The sequence below is a fragment of the Pteropus medius genome, unplaced genomic scaffold (genome assembly GCF_902729225.1).
Source record: "Pteropus medius unplaced genomic scaffold, Ma_sr-lr_union100, whole genome shotgun sequence".
NCBI classification, from domain to species: domain Eukaryota; kingdom Metazoa; phylum Chordata; class Mammalia; order Chiroptera; family Pteropodidae; genus Pteropus; species Pteropus medius.
Genome location: NW_024356397.1, coordinates 3,096,542 through 3,117,728, shown reverse-complemented (window position 1 = coordinate 3,117,728; position 21,187 = coordinate 3,096,542). Strand labels below are relative to the sequence as shown.

The following is a 21,187-nucleotide window of genomic DNA, read 5'->3' as shown; positions in this document are numbered from 1 at the left end:
ACAAATAACAGAACTCCCAATCCAAAAAATCTTAAGCAGATAAAGGACTTTACTCAAATTAGTGAAAAGCATAGAGACAGAAAGCCTCAGGTAGAGCTTGAGCAGGGCTCTGATAATCTTATCAAGAGCCAGGCAGGGTCTAGGTCCATGTTTGCCTTTCTCTCTGTCGGAGGTGGGACATCTACGGAAGGAGTGCCAATCTTCATGCTTCCAGGGCTCAAGGCAAGTCAAAAAGATCAAGTTCACGAGAATGGGAAAAAATAATGTAGGTAGAGGCTCTGTTCGTCCCTCTTACGAACAAATCAAAGTTGTGACAGAAACATGGAACGAACAGCAAGGAAAGTTGCCTAGAATCTAGTGAACAGATGGCACTACAACTAGGGAGATAACTAATCAACCTGCAACTATAGAAGGTAGGAGCGGGCAAAGACAGGAGGCTGCCTGGTTCAAGCAGCTGAGTGGGGCAGAGGCTACAGTAGCAGCAGCCGGCAGCTGCAGATACCAATGAAAGGGGCCGTGTCTGTGAGCAGAATTTCACGATGACGGACCTGCTTGCTCTGAGCACCAACACACTGGGTCGACTGCACGGGGTAGAGGGGGTTGTGCACTGGGACTTACAAGAGGACACTGAGTTGTCAGAGTGAGGGCAGGAGCTGAGGCTCTCTCCCTGGCAGAAGTGCTGGCAGTATCCATTGTTCCTCTGTTGAGTCCTTCTCCCTTCCAGTGTGCGGACTTAGCGCCATTATAGCTGAGACTTAATCGAACTGTATAACAGAGGTCGCTCTGCCCAGAGGATTCCTTGAAACTCCACCTGAACGGGCACAATACTTCTGAGACAAAGCTCTGGTGGCATAATATCATGTTTAAAATTGAGAAGGCAATGGCACCTATAACCCCTAAAGCTTCACTTGCTAGTTAAACTATTTCATGTGCCTGGATGTATTCTGACTACCTTTTATATTAGGTGACACACAGTGATGTAGCAGCAGCTGCTTACTAAAATTATTTAATTGCATTTTTCTGACATTCTGGCTATACAATGTCAGAGCATCCTTTTACAAAGTGACTGCATAGTGTTAAACCCCAAAAACTGAATGAGTGTATGCATCTAGAATACTCTTTAAATTGAATTTATTAACATCTATATAAGCGCATAACATAGAAATCCAGATTTTTTAAATCATAAACTAGAGAATGATTAAATGTTCTTAACTTAGCAAAAAAGTTTACCCAAGACTCACTCTTGAGACATTGATCTCTTGTACTGGTTTTAGCATTTATCAAATCCTCTGATTACATGAGTTATATAACCTGCGGAGTATATTTATAACTTTTTGTAAACTCTAGTCTCTTCCTAATAACATACAGTTAAAGATTGAAGAGGAGTTACAGAAAGCCCCCAAGTACACAATCTCTGTTTAACACCTCATCTTTTTTGAGTTGCAAAACAGGATTTTTTTTTTTTTTGCCTTTTTTTTTCTTTTCCCAAACATTCTCGGGGAATGAATTACTTAGAAATGAAATTGTCCAGGGAGAAAAGAAAATCCAACAAATTTATTCATCTGGAGTTGCTGTCTGTATATAAAGAAACCGAGAAACACTGAAACTCAAAAAGTCTTTTTCAAGTGAAAGCTGCTGACATTAATTCAGTTTCATTTTTAAGATCAGAAGGACTCTAACCTGGGTTCTAAGGCTGCTGCTCTATCAGAATTTTAATGTACCTACCTAGAAAAATCCCTGTCTCTTAGACAACCAAGTCATTATAAATGAAGTAGGCAATGTCTGGATTGTCTTTTTTTTAGGTCTTATTGAAAAGTACTAAGTTTTAAAATAAGGCAGAGAGGTCAGATTTTTAACTTTTATGCTGAGAGAGGAAAATGATGTTCAAAGTCACACAAAAGCTGCAGGGTTTGCAAACTTAATGCCTTTGGGGCTGGAAGGAAATAAGTGAAGGGGTGTATGTATGCCGCTCTGGAGTATATTCTATTAAAAATGTATAGCTGCCATTCAGTTCCAGCCAACTGCACTTCCATGCAGGAATGTGAGCCCTGTGTTGAAAGTCTTCTGCCTTTCCAATCAGATAATTATGCAAAAACTTTCCATTTTTAAATATTAAAATTTTATTATAAAAATTTTAAGGGAAAACAATCTTAGTTAGGAAGAGAAGTCAAAAAATCCATAACCCACATATAAGCAGGCCATTTGTGTCATGTGGGCTAATCTTCCAAGTCCCAGTCTTGTTCTAATTTCATACTACTATTTGATATAAATGTCTTAAAATAAAATGCTTAGCATTCCACAGGAGATTCAACATCAGAAATATAAGCCACTCTTGGAAATAAGCTTTGGACCTAGAAATGGTGTTGGACTGTTAATGGGTAAAGTGGGAAGGAAAGACATGGTGGGACTATACAAATATTATAAAGAAAACTAACCTCCATTATCTTCCATTGGGACTTCTAAAGTTAAATGTTAGAAGTTTCTTCTTATACCTAAATCTTGGATGCTAGAATGGGCTGAGTTACAAGGCAGTATGAAAATCTAATCATTGGTTAACGTATGGTTTCTGGATCTTGTTACTAGGTACTAAGCTCTTTGGAAAATACCATCATAGCTCTGAAAAACTTTCAAGAAAATCGACAAGAAAGACAATAATAAAGCACGCCGGTATCTAAGATTAAATGATTGCCGAATATAAGAAATGTTTTCTTTAAAAAAGATGTGCTAGTATCAGTAGTTACTAAGAGTCTGATTGATTCAAATCAAAATGAAATTTAACTGGCCATAGTCAAGCACCATTGTAAAAGGCAAGTCAATTTGACCAGTTCATTCTAAAAAAGAGCATTGCTCCTTTTCCTTTCTCACTTATTATCCAGAAAACACAAGTATCTGATTTATCTGTTTTAAAAAAATACAAAAGCTCTACCAATTTTTATAACCTTAAAACTCTACCCAAACTGACATGTTCGGGTTTACATAAATATATACACATATATCTTTTTAAATTCCAGAAGACACAAGCCCATAGGGGTGTGTGGCCATCAAAGGCCAATCTATTAACTCTGGCTGTTGTAGGAATGTTGTGAGGTGGGTGGGTCTCTGACCTACACTTAACAGCTGTCAGCTTTTAACACCCTTCCCATGAGGAAATCTTTGCCTTTTGCTCAAAACATTTGAACAAAACTCACCTCTGAACTAACAGAGATATGTTAACAATACACTTGGCACAAAAGGACTAAGAGAAAGTGATGCTTATACAGTCTCTCAGGCTGTCAGTCATCTAGACACAAGTGAGTCAGCATCCACGGTGTTCAGAAGGTAGAGTTCAGGCTGAGCTGTCAATCCCAGATGATACTAAGGACAAAAAGATGGAAAAGGATTAGACTGACTTGCAAATATTTAAATTTTGAAATTGGTACTTAAGTACCTATAAAGGGCTTATCAATATAGGCCTATGTTTTAGTACTGCTACACTGATTTTTATTTCAGAAAAAAAATGACTTACAGGTACATAGTTAATGATATATAAAAATAATAGCTAGGAGATGAAATGGTTAAGGACTGAGATAGTCCAAATGCCTTCAGCACTGTTTGCACTTCGACTATTCTTGTGATACACTGCCTCAGGATGGGTGCTTCTGATCAGGATATTAAGGGTAAAGGCACTGAGAGCTTTTGTATTTTAGTACTGTGGTATGTTAGAAATCAAATTTTAAATGGTCTAAATCCTGAGCCCCATTGCCCTTTTGCACATAAGCAGTCTTTCATTAAAAAATAAATTAGTGAAAATAAAGTGGCATGTGCGAAGAAAGAGGGAGATAACCTATGGGTCTCACATGTTTGTCAGGCTGAATCGGAACCATTTTGGTTGCTTTTAAAACACATTGCAGATTCTACTCCTGGAGACCTGAATCCAGATGGTTTGTGTTGGGATCTGTGAAGCTGCATATTTAATTTTTTCTCTTCTCTGCATAGGCCGTGGGACAATCACTGAATCTCGTTTTAGCCCTACTGTTATTACCTAGGGCTTTAGAAATGTTATTGCTCCTTGGCATCAACAGCCTACGAGTGAATGTAGAATGAGGACTATAAATCCACAGGAAGAAAATATTCCTATTATAGTATAATGGAAAAGGCACTGGAGTTGGATTCAAGCTCCAATTCTGCCATTTCCTATGACCTTGAGCAAGTCGTGTGTCCTTTTCAGCCTTATCCTACTTATTTGTAAAATGGGAATAAATGCTACCTTTGCAAATTCCAAGTACATTAATATGCTACCTGATGTTAGTGTTCAATAGATATAATCTCTTTTAACACATTACAAATTGCCCTGTATATATCACAGGCTTAAGATGAGTCCAAATGAAGTCCAAGATAAAACTAATCTCAAGTAATGGGATAGGAAATTACTGAGTCACACTGGCCTTAGTGCAGAAAAACAGCTCTTTAGACTTCAGCTTGCTTATCCACTTTAGGGTTTTACATCTCAGGTTTTAGTAACCAAGAGCAATTGTCAGATACACTGAACAATTCATTGCAGGCTTTTCTCAAGTAAATTAAGGTGGCCTTCCTCATTGTGTAGTAAGCAAGGGTTGCATTATGAGTCTTACGACACCCAGAGTATATCACTTAAGTGACTTAATAGAACTCCTTCACTGGAAGTTTATTATATTGCTGAGACATTCAGAAATGAGAAGGACAGAGAGGTAATGCAAATGAGTAAACTTACTATTAGTTCTTAGCTATTGCAGAGGTAGGATCACAGAAGGCCCCGCCCATTTTCTATGCCTGCCAAAAAGCACTTCTTTTTTTAATTTAGCACAGGCCAAACAAGATTAGTCCACCAGATGGCAACTTCTGAGCTAAAACATATTCTAGCACTAATTTGAGTATCTATCAAATGCTTTGATGTGTTGATGTTTCTGGTGCTGCTAAACACCAAAGTTTGATGTCTTAAATTTGCATGGAAGGTGTACTATGTATTATATAGAACAGTTCGGTAACGATAATGTGGGCCCTGGAGTTAAGCCATTCAAGCTCAAATGCCAATTGCCCATTAGCTATGTAAAATTTTGGGATTTTATTTTTTGGCTCTTCAGTTGCCTCATCTATACAGAGGTTGATCTTCTTGTTAGAAGAATTAAGCAAGATCATGAGTGCTCAGACCAGGACTACACGTAGCTGTGTCAGCTGTTTTAAACATTCATAAACTAAGGTATCAAGAAAACCTGACACATTTAGATTCACTGGTCCTAAGCAATGAAAAAGCAGAAACATTCCAGAGGGCAGAGCTAAAGGGTAAAGTCTCACATCCGGACCTTCATTGTTATGCATTTTATTTTAGTTCTAAAAATAAACCCAAATTAGAAATGGAGAGCTAAATGAGGGTGGACAGCAAGCAGAACAAAATTCCCAGATTACTTCTACAGTGTTATTTAGGTATTCAGCTCCTGTAACAGGGAAAGCTTGCAACAGAGAAAGAAATAATGAAGTTCTAGTGACACTCTTGGGACAAATGAAATGCTGACTTCGATTTTCTTGTCACATACCGGTGACAGGGTTAGTAGTTCGCTGTGCCTGAACTTTGTCTTCATTAAATGGTGCCAATATCTATTTATAAAAGGTCTGCCAAAACGTCCATTTATTTTTAGCTAAACAATTCTGATTTCTCATTTCAAATGTTCCTTTTTTTTTTCAAGTTTAAACATAACAATGATGTGACCTTTAGCAATAGCAAAACTCTAAGTGGGAAAATGGAAATTAGTGTCAGGTGTCTGCAATTCATCAAGTCTTCTAAGGACTAAATCTTTTTCCATCCCTTCTAAAGAGGGAGGGAGTATTAACAGTGTGTCTTTAATACGTCATTCCAGGTGGTAGGTGATGTTTCAGTATTTCAAAGTTGTTGAGACCCCACCTCCCCCCATTAATGAAGTATTTTCAAGGTAAAAAAAAAAATACCCAGGAAACCAAATTAGAAAAAAACAAATGTTTTTAATTATAAACCAAGTTTACATAGTGTTAAATGGTCACTAAAAGTTCAGTTGTAACCACTCCTAAAACCCCTAGCAGGGCCTCACAGGAGCCAAAGTGCAGCCCTTCCCCATTGCTGTTAATTCTCTGTATGCTGGAACAGCACAACGATTTCGTGTTATATTTATGGAGAACAAGGACTAATTTACATAAAGTACAACTGTATATCCTTAAACATTCCACACAAAGACACTGCCAAAACATAATGCACATGCTGGCACTTGAAAACTTTGAAGTTCTAGATATTGTTTATTGCATCCAGAATACTGGCTGAAGTACACTATCTGAGAGAATCAAATGGAATACACTAAGGGAGTGTTTAAGACTGTGAAATACTACACACACAGTATTATAAAATGTTATTTAGCTGGGAAGAAATTTTCCATTGTTGTAAGTCATAAATATAACTTAAAAAAAAAAAAACTAGCACTTTTTACCGGGGCTTCTAAATATTTGTGGATCTGAAACTGACTGGGTCCACTCAGACTCAGCACAAAGGTAAATGTTACTATAGTGTCTTTACAAAGAATTTTTTGGTCTTTGGCCTTCACCTATGGTAGCCAGACCTACTGCAACTTAAGATGTCAATCCCCAGTATCTTCACAGGGGAATGATGGTGGGGAAATGGGACAGATATGAGGAGGAATGGTTAGGGAAATGTGTCTTTCACGATCCTGTGCTATGTTACTTGAGGGGCTAACATAAAGATATGGTCAGTGAAACAGAAGTTTACCCTTAATGCCTTACAAACGACAATCCATCCAGCCTGCATATTTGACTATGCAAAGAATCAGCAATAATGCCTTTAGGCGCTTAGATGAACAGAGAGCATCAATCCACCAGGAGGATTCCAGAAAGAAAGCCCCCAAAATGAGAAGTCCTTCAATGCCATTCCCATTCCTGTTCTTATCAAGTCAACAGCTATAAGAGACTTGATTATCTCCGCCAGACAAATATGATTTGATTTGAGATAATCACACAGTCTCGGGTTCCACGTGTAAAAATGTCACAAGTGGCTGAAGAGCAGCAGCTTCATGATGAAGGGACCCATTTCCTCAGACTCCAGAGCTCCACCATCTGGTCTCAAAGGTTTTCCCTCTGAGGGGATGGCTGAAGAGAGGTAGCCCAGTGCAATCTTGAGAGAACTTTGCAACCAGAGACTGATACCTATTGACTTTCTGAGAGAGCTTTGCATCAGTTGGTCCACAGCTCGAGACTGCTTTGCAAGTCATCTTGGGCATATGTCAGAAAAACATGATGATTCTGGTAGGAGGTGGCTCTTAGGAATATAACAGATGGCTCTTCTTCTCCTTTCAAGTCTTTTATCCTCACCCCAAAGTCTCATGAGAACCTCAGTTTATAAATGCTACCATCTTTTTCTATCATCACCCTCCTGGAGGAGGAAGATGAAGGTTTTACAACTATGTGCTCAAGAGTAAATATCGGAAAAGCTCTGTGTATTAACATGAAATTTAAATCAGAACTCCCAAGAAAATCCTGATAAGCTTTCGATCTCTGAGGAAAATCTTCTAAAGTGATTTTTGAAGTAATTAGTAACCACCACCTACAGGTGAATTTTGCTATTTGTTCCTTTATTACTTTCTTTATGCTTTCTCTCCCTTCTTAACTTCCACTGAGAAATTCAAAGTAGAATTTGAATAAGTTTTAAAAAACTGGAGAGAGGTAGATGTCTCATAATTCTATATTTAATATGGATGAAACCATTCTATTCTAGTTGAGATTTTTTTAATAACTAAAATAACTGAAAGGCTATGCATAAGAAAAGTATATCAGCCTTTAAAATCCATGATCTTTTAACAGACAAACTTGTATACCCATTCTGTCCTTTTATTATGAAAATTTTATTGCATTTTCCAAATAAGTTTTTTTAATGTATAGCCTGGTTAAGACTATGAATAGAGATCTCTCTCTCTCAAAAAGATAAAACAAGCTGGCTCTTGGACAGCTCCTAAAGGATTTAGTGTTGGAATGATAGCAGCAAACCCTCATCTTTTCAAAGGTCTTACACTTAATCCAGTTCCCAGGTTAGGAGGTCAGGAAGAAAAAAATTTCATCTTTCAAACATGTGAAACAAAGTCTTTCCCAACAAATAGCTGAGTCCTAAATACAGTCTGTGCAACAGCACATACTTTTGGCTATGTTCACACAGTAAACCATAGAAACACACTGGCTCTGATGGCTACCTGGATCAGACAGACTGATCCAGTGTTTACTTAGTATAGTCACTGGTGGCTTCTTCAGTCAGGACTTTAGAGATGCTTACCGTGTGCCCACAATCCAGGAAAGACAAGCCCAATGCAATCAAACATTGCCAAATCTGGAAGATAAAATATGTTCATCATTCATCAACCTCTCTGAAGAGCCCTCTTACTGACCATGACTGCTCACATTATACTGTTCAGATGCAAACCTCTCTTCCTCGAATATCCAGTTTTGCCTTTCTTCTATCATTATCACCAAGATTGCACAAGTCATTCTCCCCACTCCACAACCCCTTCCAAATATCCTGAAACCTGCCTTCCTCAGCAAAGTTCTTCAATACTAAGTTCCCCCTGCGTTGTGTCTGTAGTTTGTTATCGAACTGGGAGTTCCTTGAAGACCACTTTTCTTCAGTCCTGCCCCATTGCTCATGATAAGGGGAATGACTGACAGACTAACAAAGTTTCCTGAGCTGCTCTAGGAAGTACATGCTTTAGAGCTAAAGAGCAGTAACCCACTCTAGAATCAGCCCTCAGCCTTAAAAATGGATCTTCAACAATCTCAATAATCTCAGGCTGAGGATCACCAGGCATGTTCATAACCAATTTGAATGATGGAAGGATTCCCTTAACTTCTACAGTGAATTTTTAAAACAATTCCTATCAAGGATATATTCAGTTAGCTGGGTTTCCTTAGAGAAAGTTCCTAGATAATAGGGTCAGCATAATGTTAGTATGCCCAAGGTTTACTGAGAAAGAAAAGGGATGTATCAATCCAGGACGTAGTTTTCAATATTCACTAAAGTAATTTTTCTCAATCGAGTAGCTACTGGTGGCAGACACTAGCATGGGGACTAGATGTGTGTTATAAAATTAGCAGTGGGTTTCCCACCTCTGTCCTTAACTATTCTCTGCAGCAGAAGGGTACAAATTCTGCTGTCCCTAATCCTCAACTCCTGTGTTTTTCAGAGAAACCTGTACAGAACAGGGAGGCAGATTTGTTGTTGTTGCTATAGCCATTTTTCATTAATATATGTTACGAAAGATTTGGAAAATAGAGAAAAGAATGTATCCATAATCCCACCATCCTAATTCAATGACTACTACAATTTTTATATAATTTACTCTAGACTTTGGAAAATCTTTTGATTATCTGGGTATACATAATCCTGCATTCCTTTTCTTTGTAGCTATGGTTTCACAACCATCATTTTTTAATAACTCTAGAATAATTCAATATGAGAATATCGCTGTTTACTTAAGTGGCAGAGCTGAGCAGGGCTGTGAAGCCACCTGTGTCTCACCCCGAAGTTCCAATATCACACTGCACAGCCCACTTCTCCAACTCCATCTTGTACCACTCTCTGCTTTCTATACTGCTGCTCTTCTTTTAGTTCCTACATTCTCGTTAGGAATTATTAAGAATGGAAACTGAGAAGTGACGGAAATAGAAAAATGATAACTCTTTAGGAACCAAATTTTATGGTTAAAAATATTATTTAGCCAAAAAATATTATAGTTTAAACATAGTTGATTTTAAAATTTCATGTAAATTATCTCAATAACCTGGAGATAGATTGATATATGCTCTTTTGGGTCCTTTCATTTCTGGATTCTAGTCAGCCCCACCCTGCCATCCCTCATACCTATGCCCCTGCCCCCTCCCAGCTGGACTTACCAAGTAAAACACAAAGCTCAGATAAGCCACACTGACGACAGCAGCCACCACATATAACAACACATGCCCTAATTCTTGGACATAAATCACGACAAAGTACATGTTGATGGAACAGATGATAAGAACCAAGATCCCGCCTGCAATCCTCCAGCCTCTGCAAAAGAATCAGCACAGTCACTTATGGAACAGTCCAACCTGTTCACAAACAGAAAAGAACACTGCGTCCTATGGGGTAGACAAGACAGAGGTAAGAAGCATTTCAAAATAAACTCAAAAATTATTCTAAATATGTCCCAGATTTGGTTAAATGAGCCAAACTTTGATGCTGATAAGGAGAAAGAGATGAAAAAAATACTATCAGATAATCCCTATTATTTAAGTCCCCAGAAATGCAACAAGTCCTAAAAATGCAACAAGTCATGAGAGTCCCTAGAGATGCAACAAGTCATTTCAAATACTCCCATATCATTTAAATAAAAATAAATAAATAAATAATATTACTCAGTGGGGGGGAAAATACCCCCCATATCATTTACAGATGTACATAAACGGTATCAGCTTATGCCTTTCCCATTCAGATCATTTAACACGGAATGAAGGTGCTTGAAACTTCAGTGGCTGAAGAGTTATAAAGCCCTAAAAGCTGAAGTTTCTCCCTCAGAAAGAAAGATGTGCTTGCCCTCCTTTACTACATTCACAGTCTCCATTTCCTGAGCCAAAGATTGAGGGGGCAGCTCTAGCAACCACCTCTCAGACCCCTATATGACTCATTTTTTGACTGGCCTATTTGAAGATACCCTTCCCCCACATATCTTTGAGGAACTTAGAGGAGAACACTCACATTCCATTGGCAAAGTCACTCATTACTGGCCGCAAGCTTGTAAATGTGAGGATGGGTATGAGAGCAAAGGGAAGCTGGAAAAGGAAAAAACTAAGATTAAATAAAGCTACTGGGGGGTCCCTGTATCACCCCAGAGAGCAGCACCATTAGTGAAAGGACAACACAAACCCTGCCTCATCTTCTTCATTAGAAATGGTTATTCTTATCATCCCAAATGCTCAAGAGTTATGTTAAAATCTGAGCTGTCATTAACCTAGCAACAAATATGATCATAAGTGTCTTTACAAATATTTGTATCTGTCTTGTCTTGTCTTCTTAATCTCTATTGAACCCAGCAGTGTCCTATATGTTATTTAATATTTGCTTGGATTAATAAACAATAATTTTGTGTTCCATATGTAATCGTAATTTATTTTTCCCATCCAACAGGCTTGAAAAAAAATCCAAGTCATTTCTAAAAGCCTTTCAGATGCCAGAAATTTCATATACATTTACTGCAGATCAAGACCATGCCTCTTTCTTCATCTAAACTTTCCTCAGCACCTGGCACTAGGCTTGGTACCTACAGGCAATACGTAATGCTACCTGACTAAATGAGATGTGACTTTTTCCAGCTCTCTCCACACCTGTAAGCTCTGTAGAACATTGAGGAAGTCATTCATTCCCGTTAGATGTTCTACATCTTGGAAGACGGCAACAAGCAGAGTGGGGATAATGGCAATAGAGCGGGTCAGGATCACTCGTGCAAAGCGTGACCACCTTAGGTTTAGAAATCCCTGAAAAAATAAAAACAAAAAGACACAGAAACAGGATATATGTCTGGAATGGGAAACAGAAGAAGGTTTGGAGAGGTTCAGGAAGACCTTAGAAGCATGGGATTAAGACGTAACAAAAGGGCAATTTCCTCCTTCTCTAGTCTATACCAGTCAAAAACGGCACATACTTCCATGACGAACTGGCCAGAATAGGTTCCTGTCATGGTGGAGCTCTGTCCTGCAGCCAGGATTCCCACTGCCCAGATGTAGAGTGCAGCAGGCCCAAAGTAACATCCCAGAACAACACCCTGGGAGAGGCAAGGAAGAAAGATATGTTGTGTCAGTGAACTGTTTAGACAACACCCAAAACAGCAATTCTCTCTCTTCTTTGCTATGTAACTACCTACACCAAGTGCTATGCTTATGGATTAATAAACAATAATTTTGTGTTCTATATGACTCAGAAGCTGGAGTCAGGTCCTAAAAGCTTTTAACCTGAATTTTGCTGGATGATCCTACATTCCCCAGCATAGTCCTTTCTCTTCTCTAAGTTCCTAAAGCTTTCATCCTCGACCTATATCTTAAATATTAAGAAAAAGTCTACACTATATTTCCCACATTATACTGCTTAACACACTACTCTGGAAGATAATAAGAGTAAAAAGAAAAGTCGAATAAATTTGGGAAATGCTGCATTACATACACATTCTACTCTTCAAGGTTCACAATGTAACCAACATAAAAAGGACTAAGGTCTCAATAAAGAACTCTTTGCTAGAAACACTTTCACTGATCACCCCAATTAACATTCTATGGAACAATATACTGTCAACGAAAGTTTGGGAACTGCTAATACAATTCATTTTTCTAGCTGATCCTCTATTTCTTCCTATGCTGTCCAAAATGGTTGTATAACATCTGGACCTCTGAAATAAATGACACTCCAAAGAAAATATACTCAGCTCTGAAGTGAACCCACAGAAAAGACCAGGTACTATGTCAAGAATATTGATTCAGGGGCAAAGAACACACGTGAATAGGTTTACCCCTTTGTAGATGTCCACAGCCAGTGTTGAGTTATCATTTGGAATAAGGCCAGTATGAGGACTGCTGCTATTTCTACAGACTTCAATCTGGAACACAAAGCAGTTTAGGAACATCTTTTATTTTCAAGGCAAGGACCAGATAATAAGAGCTCTCCTATAGATCACACACAAGTCATCTATGAGACACAGCCTGGAGGTAAGACACTGGATACAGGTTGTGATAGGGACAGGTACTGGCAGCAATTATGCTCTTCCTCCCTAATCTTTCTATACCCCCATGTCATCAAAAATATTTACTGCGTCTGAGTGTGCATTGCTGGGTCATTTTAAATGATGACAGAAAGAGAAGACCATTAAGATGACTTCAAATATGAGAGAACACCCAAAACAGTGTCAAAGCAGAGCCAGGAGTCTAAGGTCCTATAGATGGAAAACAAAGTGATCAAAACTAGACAGGCAATTGAGAACTGAAAAGACAGAGAATTCAAAATGACAAAGCAGTTAGTCTCAGGAATAGTTTCTGTTTCATTGACTCTTTCCAACCTGTCCTCATCACCAAATGATAGGACTAGTAAGCAGGCTGGCAGTTGATAAACATTAAACAAAAGAGTCGAATAGCTATTAAGCCACTAAAAAAACAGCATGAGGTAACTTTTATCCTGAGGCAATCTCCCTTCTCAGCCAAAAGGTGGGAAAAAGGGGTCTAGGTCTAGTTAGCCCTCAGACTGTAGACTGATTAATGCAGTGATTAAGGAGGCAGCATGAGGTTAGAGATCCATTTCCCCTGACCTCCAAGTCACTGTCATATTTTCCTACCCCATTCCAGCCTTCACTTTACCCTCACGCTCACTACCACTCATGATCCTGGCTTACTTACCACCTGCTGGTTGGTTTTCTGATAAAATGCTTCTGCAAAGACTGAGACGACAAAGACATTGATGATGAAGGAAACAAAGAGCGCAATGCAGGATTCAATAAAAAAGTACTTATTGGCTTCTTGAACTTCCTGCTTTTTGGCTCGGTTTACCTGTCTGGACTGGAAAGATAACAGCAGCAGTCATTTTTTTTTCTGACTATTTGGAACGTTTCCTTGCAGTGTTTCATGAGTTTGGGAACAGCTGAAAGATTTAGAAGTCGAACAACTTACCAGATGAAATGTAAGACAACTCACTTACATCCTTGTTCATTAAGTAAGAACCTCATGACCCTTTTATGAAACTGCACATTCCCCAAATAGGGAATAATGACTAAGTGACCACTGAGCTCGCAGTTACGGCTGGAAGAACTGCTGATCTACAAAAATAACCTGATTTCAGTCCTAATAATTATAAAGGTCTCTGAAATCTCCCAGCAAACTGTCGTGTACGACTGGTAAAAGGTTGGTCAGGCTCTTCACTCCTGACCTCAAGGCCACTCAGGGTCTTGAGAGTAAAACAAGAAAGACCTGGTGCACTTTCAGACCTTTTATGAAGAACATTAGTCCTAGTTTTTCTGTGAGGTCAGTTATCTCTGGTCATAAAACAGAGTCCAAGTGTTTGGAGTATATAAACATTCAACCATGGAAAACTATCTTTCTCCTTCAGAGCTCTAACAGTTGTAAACTAAGTATGTGTCCCTCGCAACTACAGGAAAAGAGCCCATGAACAACCCAGGAGGCCACTGAGATAAGGATCTTGCTCACCTTGACTAAGGCAGAATGCAGGTACATGTTGTGTGGCATGATGACAGCTCCCACAATGCCCACAGCCTGTTGGATCTGTGGGGTGCCACAGCCTGAACAGGATGGCAGGAACATGCCTTTGAGTACCTCGCTCTGACTGGGTTTCACTGTAACATACTACAAACCAACATAACGATTAACCTTTACTGGAATATGAGACCGAGGAAATAACATAGCACTAGGAAACACTCAGCAACCTTTACCCCTACCCCTTTCCTTGCAACTCTTTCTTCTTCAGCAACTACCTAGACTAATGAGGAATACAGAATCATCAAAAATCAAGCAGCAAAAAGGGCTTGCAGCCAGCAGTCAGAGAATTCAGGACTGGAGTTTCTGAATATTTTACATCATGTTTTAAATACAAAATAGATGTGTAGAGTATGTAATTAATAGTCTAAAAAAATAAAATGGATGCAAAGAGCCTTACTGAAATTAGCTTCACAGTAACTCCTATGAAACAGACCCAAGAATATAGAGTCAATTCTTAATTATCCACACTTATCATGCTTCTGCTGACCTATGTTCATCTAAAAATCACTGTATGCCACTAGCATAGGCATTCATAAATGCTTTTCATACATACTTTTTCCTGGTTCACCATTTCTCTTGGAAGCCTTAGACCAAGCTGCATAATCTACTCATAGATTAGATATATTTTTAAAAGTCTAGCAAAGCCAATAAACAGAAATCAGTTGGTAACAACTGGATATTAAAAGGTGCTATTATTGTATATAATGGTACATATAATAGTTGGGTCACAAACCAGGAAACATCTATTATATCTCCTATAGTATATTAACTATTGAAATATAGAGAAAGTTCAAGCTGCAGTTGGTATAAACCAGCATGAGTAAAAACAGAACCCCTCTAAGTTAACAGCCAAGAATCACCCTGCAACCTGCTTCCTAACCTTCTCCAAAGCTGCCCTGTTGTAAAGATGGCCAATTTAGAACCAGGGAGTCTAGTCTAGAAAGTCCTAGGAACTCCAGTCATTTTTGACATAGGAGTCATCTAGCCACTAGTCTTCCCTATAGATAATATTCTTTCAAAACTGGTCCAGGGCTTAATTGGCTTTTTCTTAACATATTCAATACAATAAAACCATGGTAGCATTATAATGTCTTTTATAATAAAAGGCAAAAAAAAAATTTTTTGACGCTAATGAATAGCCTGTAACACTTGCCTCATATCCAAATGTGAGGGCCATAACAGTGATGAGAAAGCCAAAAAATGCTTCTAGCTTCCGCAAGCCTACAGGGGAAAATGCAGCAGTGAGCTCACAGAAGGCAGACTTCCCTATCAGCCACATGATGGAAGAGTAGCTTCTTTGACTGATCCCTCCATTCTCACTCTACTTACCATATTTGTCCAAAAAAAGAAATACAAAGGTATCTGCAATAGTGATGAGAACTCCACCCCACAGAGGAACCCTAGGTCAGAGGTAAGAAATGGAAATTAAAGGAAAGAAAGGAAACATTGAGAAGCACTTTCTTCCCAACAGCTCCCATATATACCACATTTGGAGAAGTAAGGACTTGGGGGAGAGGGGATAGTGGCAGAAGGCCAGGCCTTGGGTAATTTAGGATCACAGCACCAAATGAATTATATTCATTCAAGCTGAACGTCTACTCTGTCAGCAATTTAGGATACAAAGCTGAAAAGTATGGGTGTTATTGCTAAGGTGCTGTCTAGTGGGATAAACTGACATATAAATAAATAACTGTAATATACAATAATCCACAAATAAAATACACACTGTATAACAGAAGTACAAACATAGAGGTATATATAACAAGAACATGAAAGAACATGAAAGACATCTCTGCCAGGAAAGAGGAAGGTGGTTCTAGAAAGGTTCCACAAAAAATATAATAAACTTGAGTTGAACCTGGAAAACTGAAAATGAGTTGGGTTTTGTTTTTACATTTGTTTTGAAATCTAGTAAAAATATTGATTACTCTACAGAGGAAAACTCCCTCACCTTCCTTTAGACAGGAGATTGATGGCAATGGCTGAGCCAATAACTTCTTGCATATCTGAGCCAATGATAGCCAACTCCACCATCAACCATAAGATGATTCGTGGGATCTAAACACCAAATAGAAGAAAAACAATTAATCATTTCTAAGAACTTCCCCCAGAGTTTAGAATTCACATTTTGGAACTGTCCTTTTTAAGCCTTAGTCTAGAGATGAAGTGCCGGAACTTGCCTCCACTTGACCCATCATTGCACTGCGGCCCCTAACTGGAAAACGGTGCTTCTATGTGGCAGAGCCTATGAGCCAAGGTCAAGGCAGCAGCTAATCCTAATTTTTTATCTTTCTCTTCCATTCAAGAGAGGAATGGAATTTCCACTCATTAATTTCCACTTAATTTCCTGCCTTAAAACAATCCTAAAAGTCTTAAAGGAAAATAAGGATGCTGAGATGGTCAAAATTTTGACATTTGTTGATCAATGTCACCCCAATAATATTTAATAAAAAAAAAAATTGGCCGGGAGAGAATAGAAAATGACTGCAAAAGAAAATATCTATCCTGACTGTAGATGAAGAGACAAAACAAACATGAAAAGGCTGAGGTCTTCCTTAATGTAGTAACACAGAAACAACAGAGAAAGGGCAGATATGCAAGGGGACTCAGGGCAAAGTGGTTGGAATTGGGTGGTATATAACAAAATAAGAAACTAATCTGGTCAAACGATGCAGGCAAAAGGTAAATTTAGTTAATGCTGGCTCACTGAGGCCAGAAAAAGAACCCTTCCAGGTACCCACTACCCAGAAATGTCACAAAAAACAACTGTTAAGATATATCCAGAAGGAAAGTGTAAAAGATGGTATAACCTCCAAGGTCAGGGTAAATTGAAAAATAATTATTAGGAAATCCAAAGATCCTGCCACATATAGTTTGTAGTAAAGGAAAAAACACTTTTTTCAAATTGATGGCAAAGTCAAACAAAAAAGAAAAAATATATAATGCAAAGCGATGGAGTAATATGTATGTATGAATGCAAGTGCTTAGGGAGCACTACCACTCACCCATCCACCTCTCCATGGACTGGGCACTACTAGACACCAGAAGGCAGAGTGAATAGTGAATGTTCTCAAACATTCAAACAGAATTTTTCTAAGGAAACTTTCTGAGAAAGGTGAATCTCACATTAGATTTTGAAGGAGCACAGAAACATGGCTTGGCAGCAAGAGTGGGCTAGAGAATTTCCCTTGGGACTATCAGTCCTCAGGGCCACTGATCGCTAAAGTCTTCCATTGTTTCAGTATAAGTAGTAGGGCCAGCACATATTACTAGGCATATAAGTTCCTATGATATAAGTGACAAACAGGACAGTACACTGCTCACCTTGGGATACTGACGATGACATACTTCAGCAAGATGCATCCCAGTAACCACTCCTAGTCTAGCTGCAAGGCGCTGAAGCAGGAGCCCCACAATGGTGGCCAAGAGAAGAACCCAGAGCAACTAGAAAAGAACAAAATCCCCCTGAACACTCAGACAACTGAGGTTTTTTTTGTTTGGTTGTTTGACAATATGAATGGGAAACACTATATTTGGGAAAGAGCTCATGTCAGGAATCAAATGACCTGATTTCTGTATCAGGTTGTACACATAACCTGGTAGGTCTCCTTGTACCTCTTTGAGCTATAGTTTCTCTCATCGGCAGTTTGCCCTTTGTTCAAGGAAACTATATGGGTGAAATAAAATAGAAAACCATCTACATAGATGAAATAAAATAAAATAAAATAAAATAAAATAAATAAAATAAATAAAATAAAATAAAATAAAATAAAATAAATAAAATAAAATAAATAAAATAAAATAAATAAAATAAAATAAAATAAAATAAAATAAAATAAAATAAAATAAAATAAAATAAAATACCAGACGGTAAAGTACTTTCTACTAAATGTCACTGCCAATGAAATACCTGCATGTAGGTCAAAAGGCTGATATCTAATAGGCAAAGTAGAGGGAAAGAATGTGAGGGTATGTTATGTATGTTTAAAAGGGACAGGGGTAGGACTAGATGTTTACCTTAAACCCAGCCACTGCTCCGGACTGCAAATCAGATTCAATGTTTCCTGGATCCAGGTAGGCAATGCTCATAAGGAAGCCTGGTCCCGTGAAAGCCCACAGTTTACGAAAGCTAAAACAAGAGTACTACACAAGAAGAAAAGAGATCAAACTGATTATCAAGTCCAAACTACTGTTCTAATTTATCTATTATTTCATCACATATAAAGTAACAATACCAGCTTCAGAAGAACAAAGAATTTAGGAAGTTGGATATTGGGTGTGTCCAAGTTTCACTTTCATCTTACCACTTTTCTTATCAATAAGCTGGCCGCTGTTCTGTCCAGGTAAGAGCCCTTCCCTTACCTGCTCTTTTCCATCAGCCTCTCCTTCTAAAACCAGAGTAACACTATCAGTACCTCTGTGGCCAACCAACCACTACCCAAATAAGACAAAAGCCATCGTAAAAAAAGGAACATAAAATTCATACTTTCTTGATTGAAAAATGCTCACTTGTACAACTTGGAAACTATTTTGAAGGTTCTCATTTTCCTTAACAGTTTCTATTCTGATGACAAAAATTCAAACTTCTGAGACTGCTTTCCAAAATTAGATCTGAGGCTGTTGATCTTGAGTTATCCAGCAGACTTTTCACTCATAGGTTTCCCCTACATAATAATGTTCTCCTCCATTACCCGTCACTAACCTCCTCCTCAGGAATAGCAATCTTCTCATCAAAGTAGGTAGAGAAGGGCTCCTCTGAGTGCCCAGTGGACTGCGGAAGAGAGGAGTTACTATAGGCAGGGTTGATGGCACCAAGATCGGCAAAGTCCCCATGGTCTTCAGAAGCATCATCTGAATGAACAGATTTGAGAAGAAATTTTTTTTAAATGAACGAAATACACTAACAATTCATCCTTAGTAATACTAAAATTAAATCTTTTTAATATCCTGAATGCATAAGACCAACCTGACTGTATCTCAATTTATTTCTAATACTTTACTTATTTATATTTTTAACAAATTAATTTTTGAGTAGGCAATACATTCATATGGTTCAAAATTCAAGGAATACAAAAAAGCTAATGATAAAAAAGCTCCCTCTCACCCTCTTCTCCAGTCTATATCAGTTTTAACACTAATTTCACAATGGTCTTCCTACTTTCAGACTTTGATTCCCACTTGGCAATTTTCAAAACCATTGCATTTTCTTCTTCAAACACTGATATCTAGGTCTCAAAGCATAACATTCCCCGACTAGCCCCATTGGTAACCTAAAATTCTAACTTTTAGAAGAAATAAACTAGGTCTAGTGGGATAGACACCATACCACTCCACCTTACCCAGTATTTGGCAAGACTTACTCGAAGAATCATCTTTGGACATTATATACCTCCGTCAAGCTTCTTAAAAAATGTGGAAGTTGCAAAATCCTGTCACAGTTCAGGCTAAAATCTGAAGCTGCAGGGAAACCACCAAGCAGGAATCCTTTGCCTCCTGACTAAGGCCTGCAGTGAAGAGCTTCGGGTCACAGGATGACCCTTGTGATAGGAGGGCTCATCTCAGACTGATTACATCAGTATTTCCCTGAGTCTGGCATTTTGCAAGTAATCTTAAATGCAGGGCATGGGAGGAGGAGGGCCTGGAAGAAAAGGGCTAATCTGCTAAAAGGATACAAAACCCAGTTTGCTGTAGCCATCAAATGGCTATTTTGAGCCACAAAGATCTAATCTAAGTGTTTCTAAAAAGTCCTTACAACCTCCAATTACAAAAACAAAAGCTTTCTTTCTATAGGGAGCTGAGCCGCTTCACCTAAGTGGCCCTAAGCTGATGAGAAAATTTATAAAAAAGGAATGGAAACTCTAAAGGGGAAATTTAGAATTAGGAAGGATTAGTCAAAGCGGTCAAGAAGCTCTAATCAAATATATAGTATAAGACGCTTAGTATTTTACTGCTTCATAGGTATCTGAAATGCCATCAGCAGCCAAGACACTCTAGAGGTTTTTATCACAGGTCTGTGAAAAACACTGCCCTTGCAAGCATTTCTGCTATAGAAACCAAATTTGTAGCTAATCTTGGCCCATCTCAGAACTGGGAACAAGATATGAGGCAAGTCTCTGTGGTTATAAATTCATTTTCATTTACGGCAAGATACCAGATGGTGACTTCTGAATGGAGCAGGTCTCCATAATGATGTTGTTAGCTGGGGGAGAGGAGATGGAGACAATTTTTGTTGGAATAGACAACAAGAAGGAAACATTCAGTTACGGACTTAAGCCTAATTCCAAATAAAAATTAGACAATAACACAAAACTGTAAATTACCATCTGACATCTTCTGTTCAGGACCCAAAACCATCGTTTTCTTAGAATAAGATTCTGGAAAACAGAAAATGAAGGGAGAGGAATTAGCAAGAACAAGCTAACAAGTTCAGAAACAGCATTTTGTACTCTGTACAACCAAACCTTTACTATATGAAAAGAATAATTCTTCTACTGAAGTAGATAGCCTTGAAAACAATTAGTTTTCAGAGTATGATTAAGAGATGTTTAATAAAAAATGTTGTCTTAATCATGTTTTTGCTAGCAAGACTTCAAAATCAAATTGCAGCAACAGGTATTCAGGGAAGTAAGCAAAAGCTTTTTAATAAGCATCTGCAGACAGGCTGCCAGGCAATTACCCAGTCTCTTCTTTTGCCTCTAGATTAACTTAGCTATTTAAAACCAGGCTGATATCTTCCCATTTTCATGAGTTTTTAAGGAAAGAGATTTATAACTCTCTTTGACCTAACTAACAACAACTTAAGCTTGAGGAACAGAATGAAGAAATAAAAAGAGTTATTGTGGTCAAGCTGCTAAATTATTAACTTAAA

At 38.3% G+C, this 21,187-nt stretch overlaps 1 protein-coding gene across 6 annotated transcripts in view; it reads right to left on the bottom strand.

Annotated features, from left to right (window-relative positions):
- Positions 1-1,439: 1,439 nt before the first annotated feature.
- Positions 1,440-21,187, bottom strand: part of SLC11A2 (solute carrier family 11 member 2) — a 30,034-nt gene continuing 10,286 nt past the window's right edge. For 3 of the 6 annotated variants that reach the window (XM_039862126.1, XM_039862124.1, XM_039862128.1), the window contains exons 2-17: positions 20,640-20,693; positions 19,022-19,170; positions 18,337-18,462; positions 17,644-17,763; positions 16,271-16,377; positions 15,649-15,719; positions 15,473-15,540; positions 14,251-14,406; positions 13,447-13,605; positions 12,570-12,656; positions 11,712-11,831; positions 11,395-11,544; positions 10,769-10,842; positions 9,928-10,081; positions 8,315-8,368; positions 1,440-3,354 (exon numbers count right to left, since the gene is read on the bottom strand). In XM_039862126.1, coding sequence (XP_039718060.1) covers positions 3,277-3,354; positions 8,315-8,368; positions 9,928-10,081; positions 10,769-10,842; positions 11,395-11,544; positions 11,712-11,831; positions 12,570-12,656; positions 13,447-13,605; positions 14,251-14,406; positions 15,473-15,540; positions 15,649-15,719; positions 16,271-16,377; positions 17,644-17,763; positions 18,337-18,462; positions 19,022-19,170; positions 20,640-20,693 — 1,727 coding nt within the window. In that variant the 3' untranslated portion in view covers positions 1,440-3,276. Of the gene's footprint in view, positions 3,355-6,137; positions 7,424-8,314; positions 8,369-9,927; positions 10,082-10,768; positions 10,843-11,394; positions 11,545-11,711; positions 11,832-12,569; positions 12,657-13,446; positions 13,606-14,250; positions 14,407-15,472; positions 15,541-15,648; positions 15,720-16,270; positions 16,378-17,643; positions 17,764-18,336; positions 18,463-19,021; positions 19,171-19,679; positions 19,824-20,639; positions 20,694-21,187 lie in introns of those variants that run through there. The other 3 variants (XM_039862129.1, XM_039862127.1, XM_039862125.1) reach the window with 3 other exon arrangements.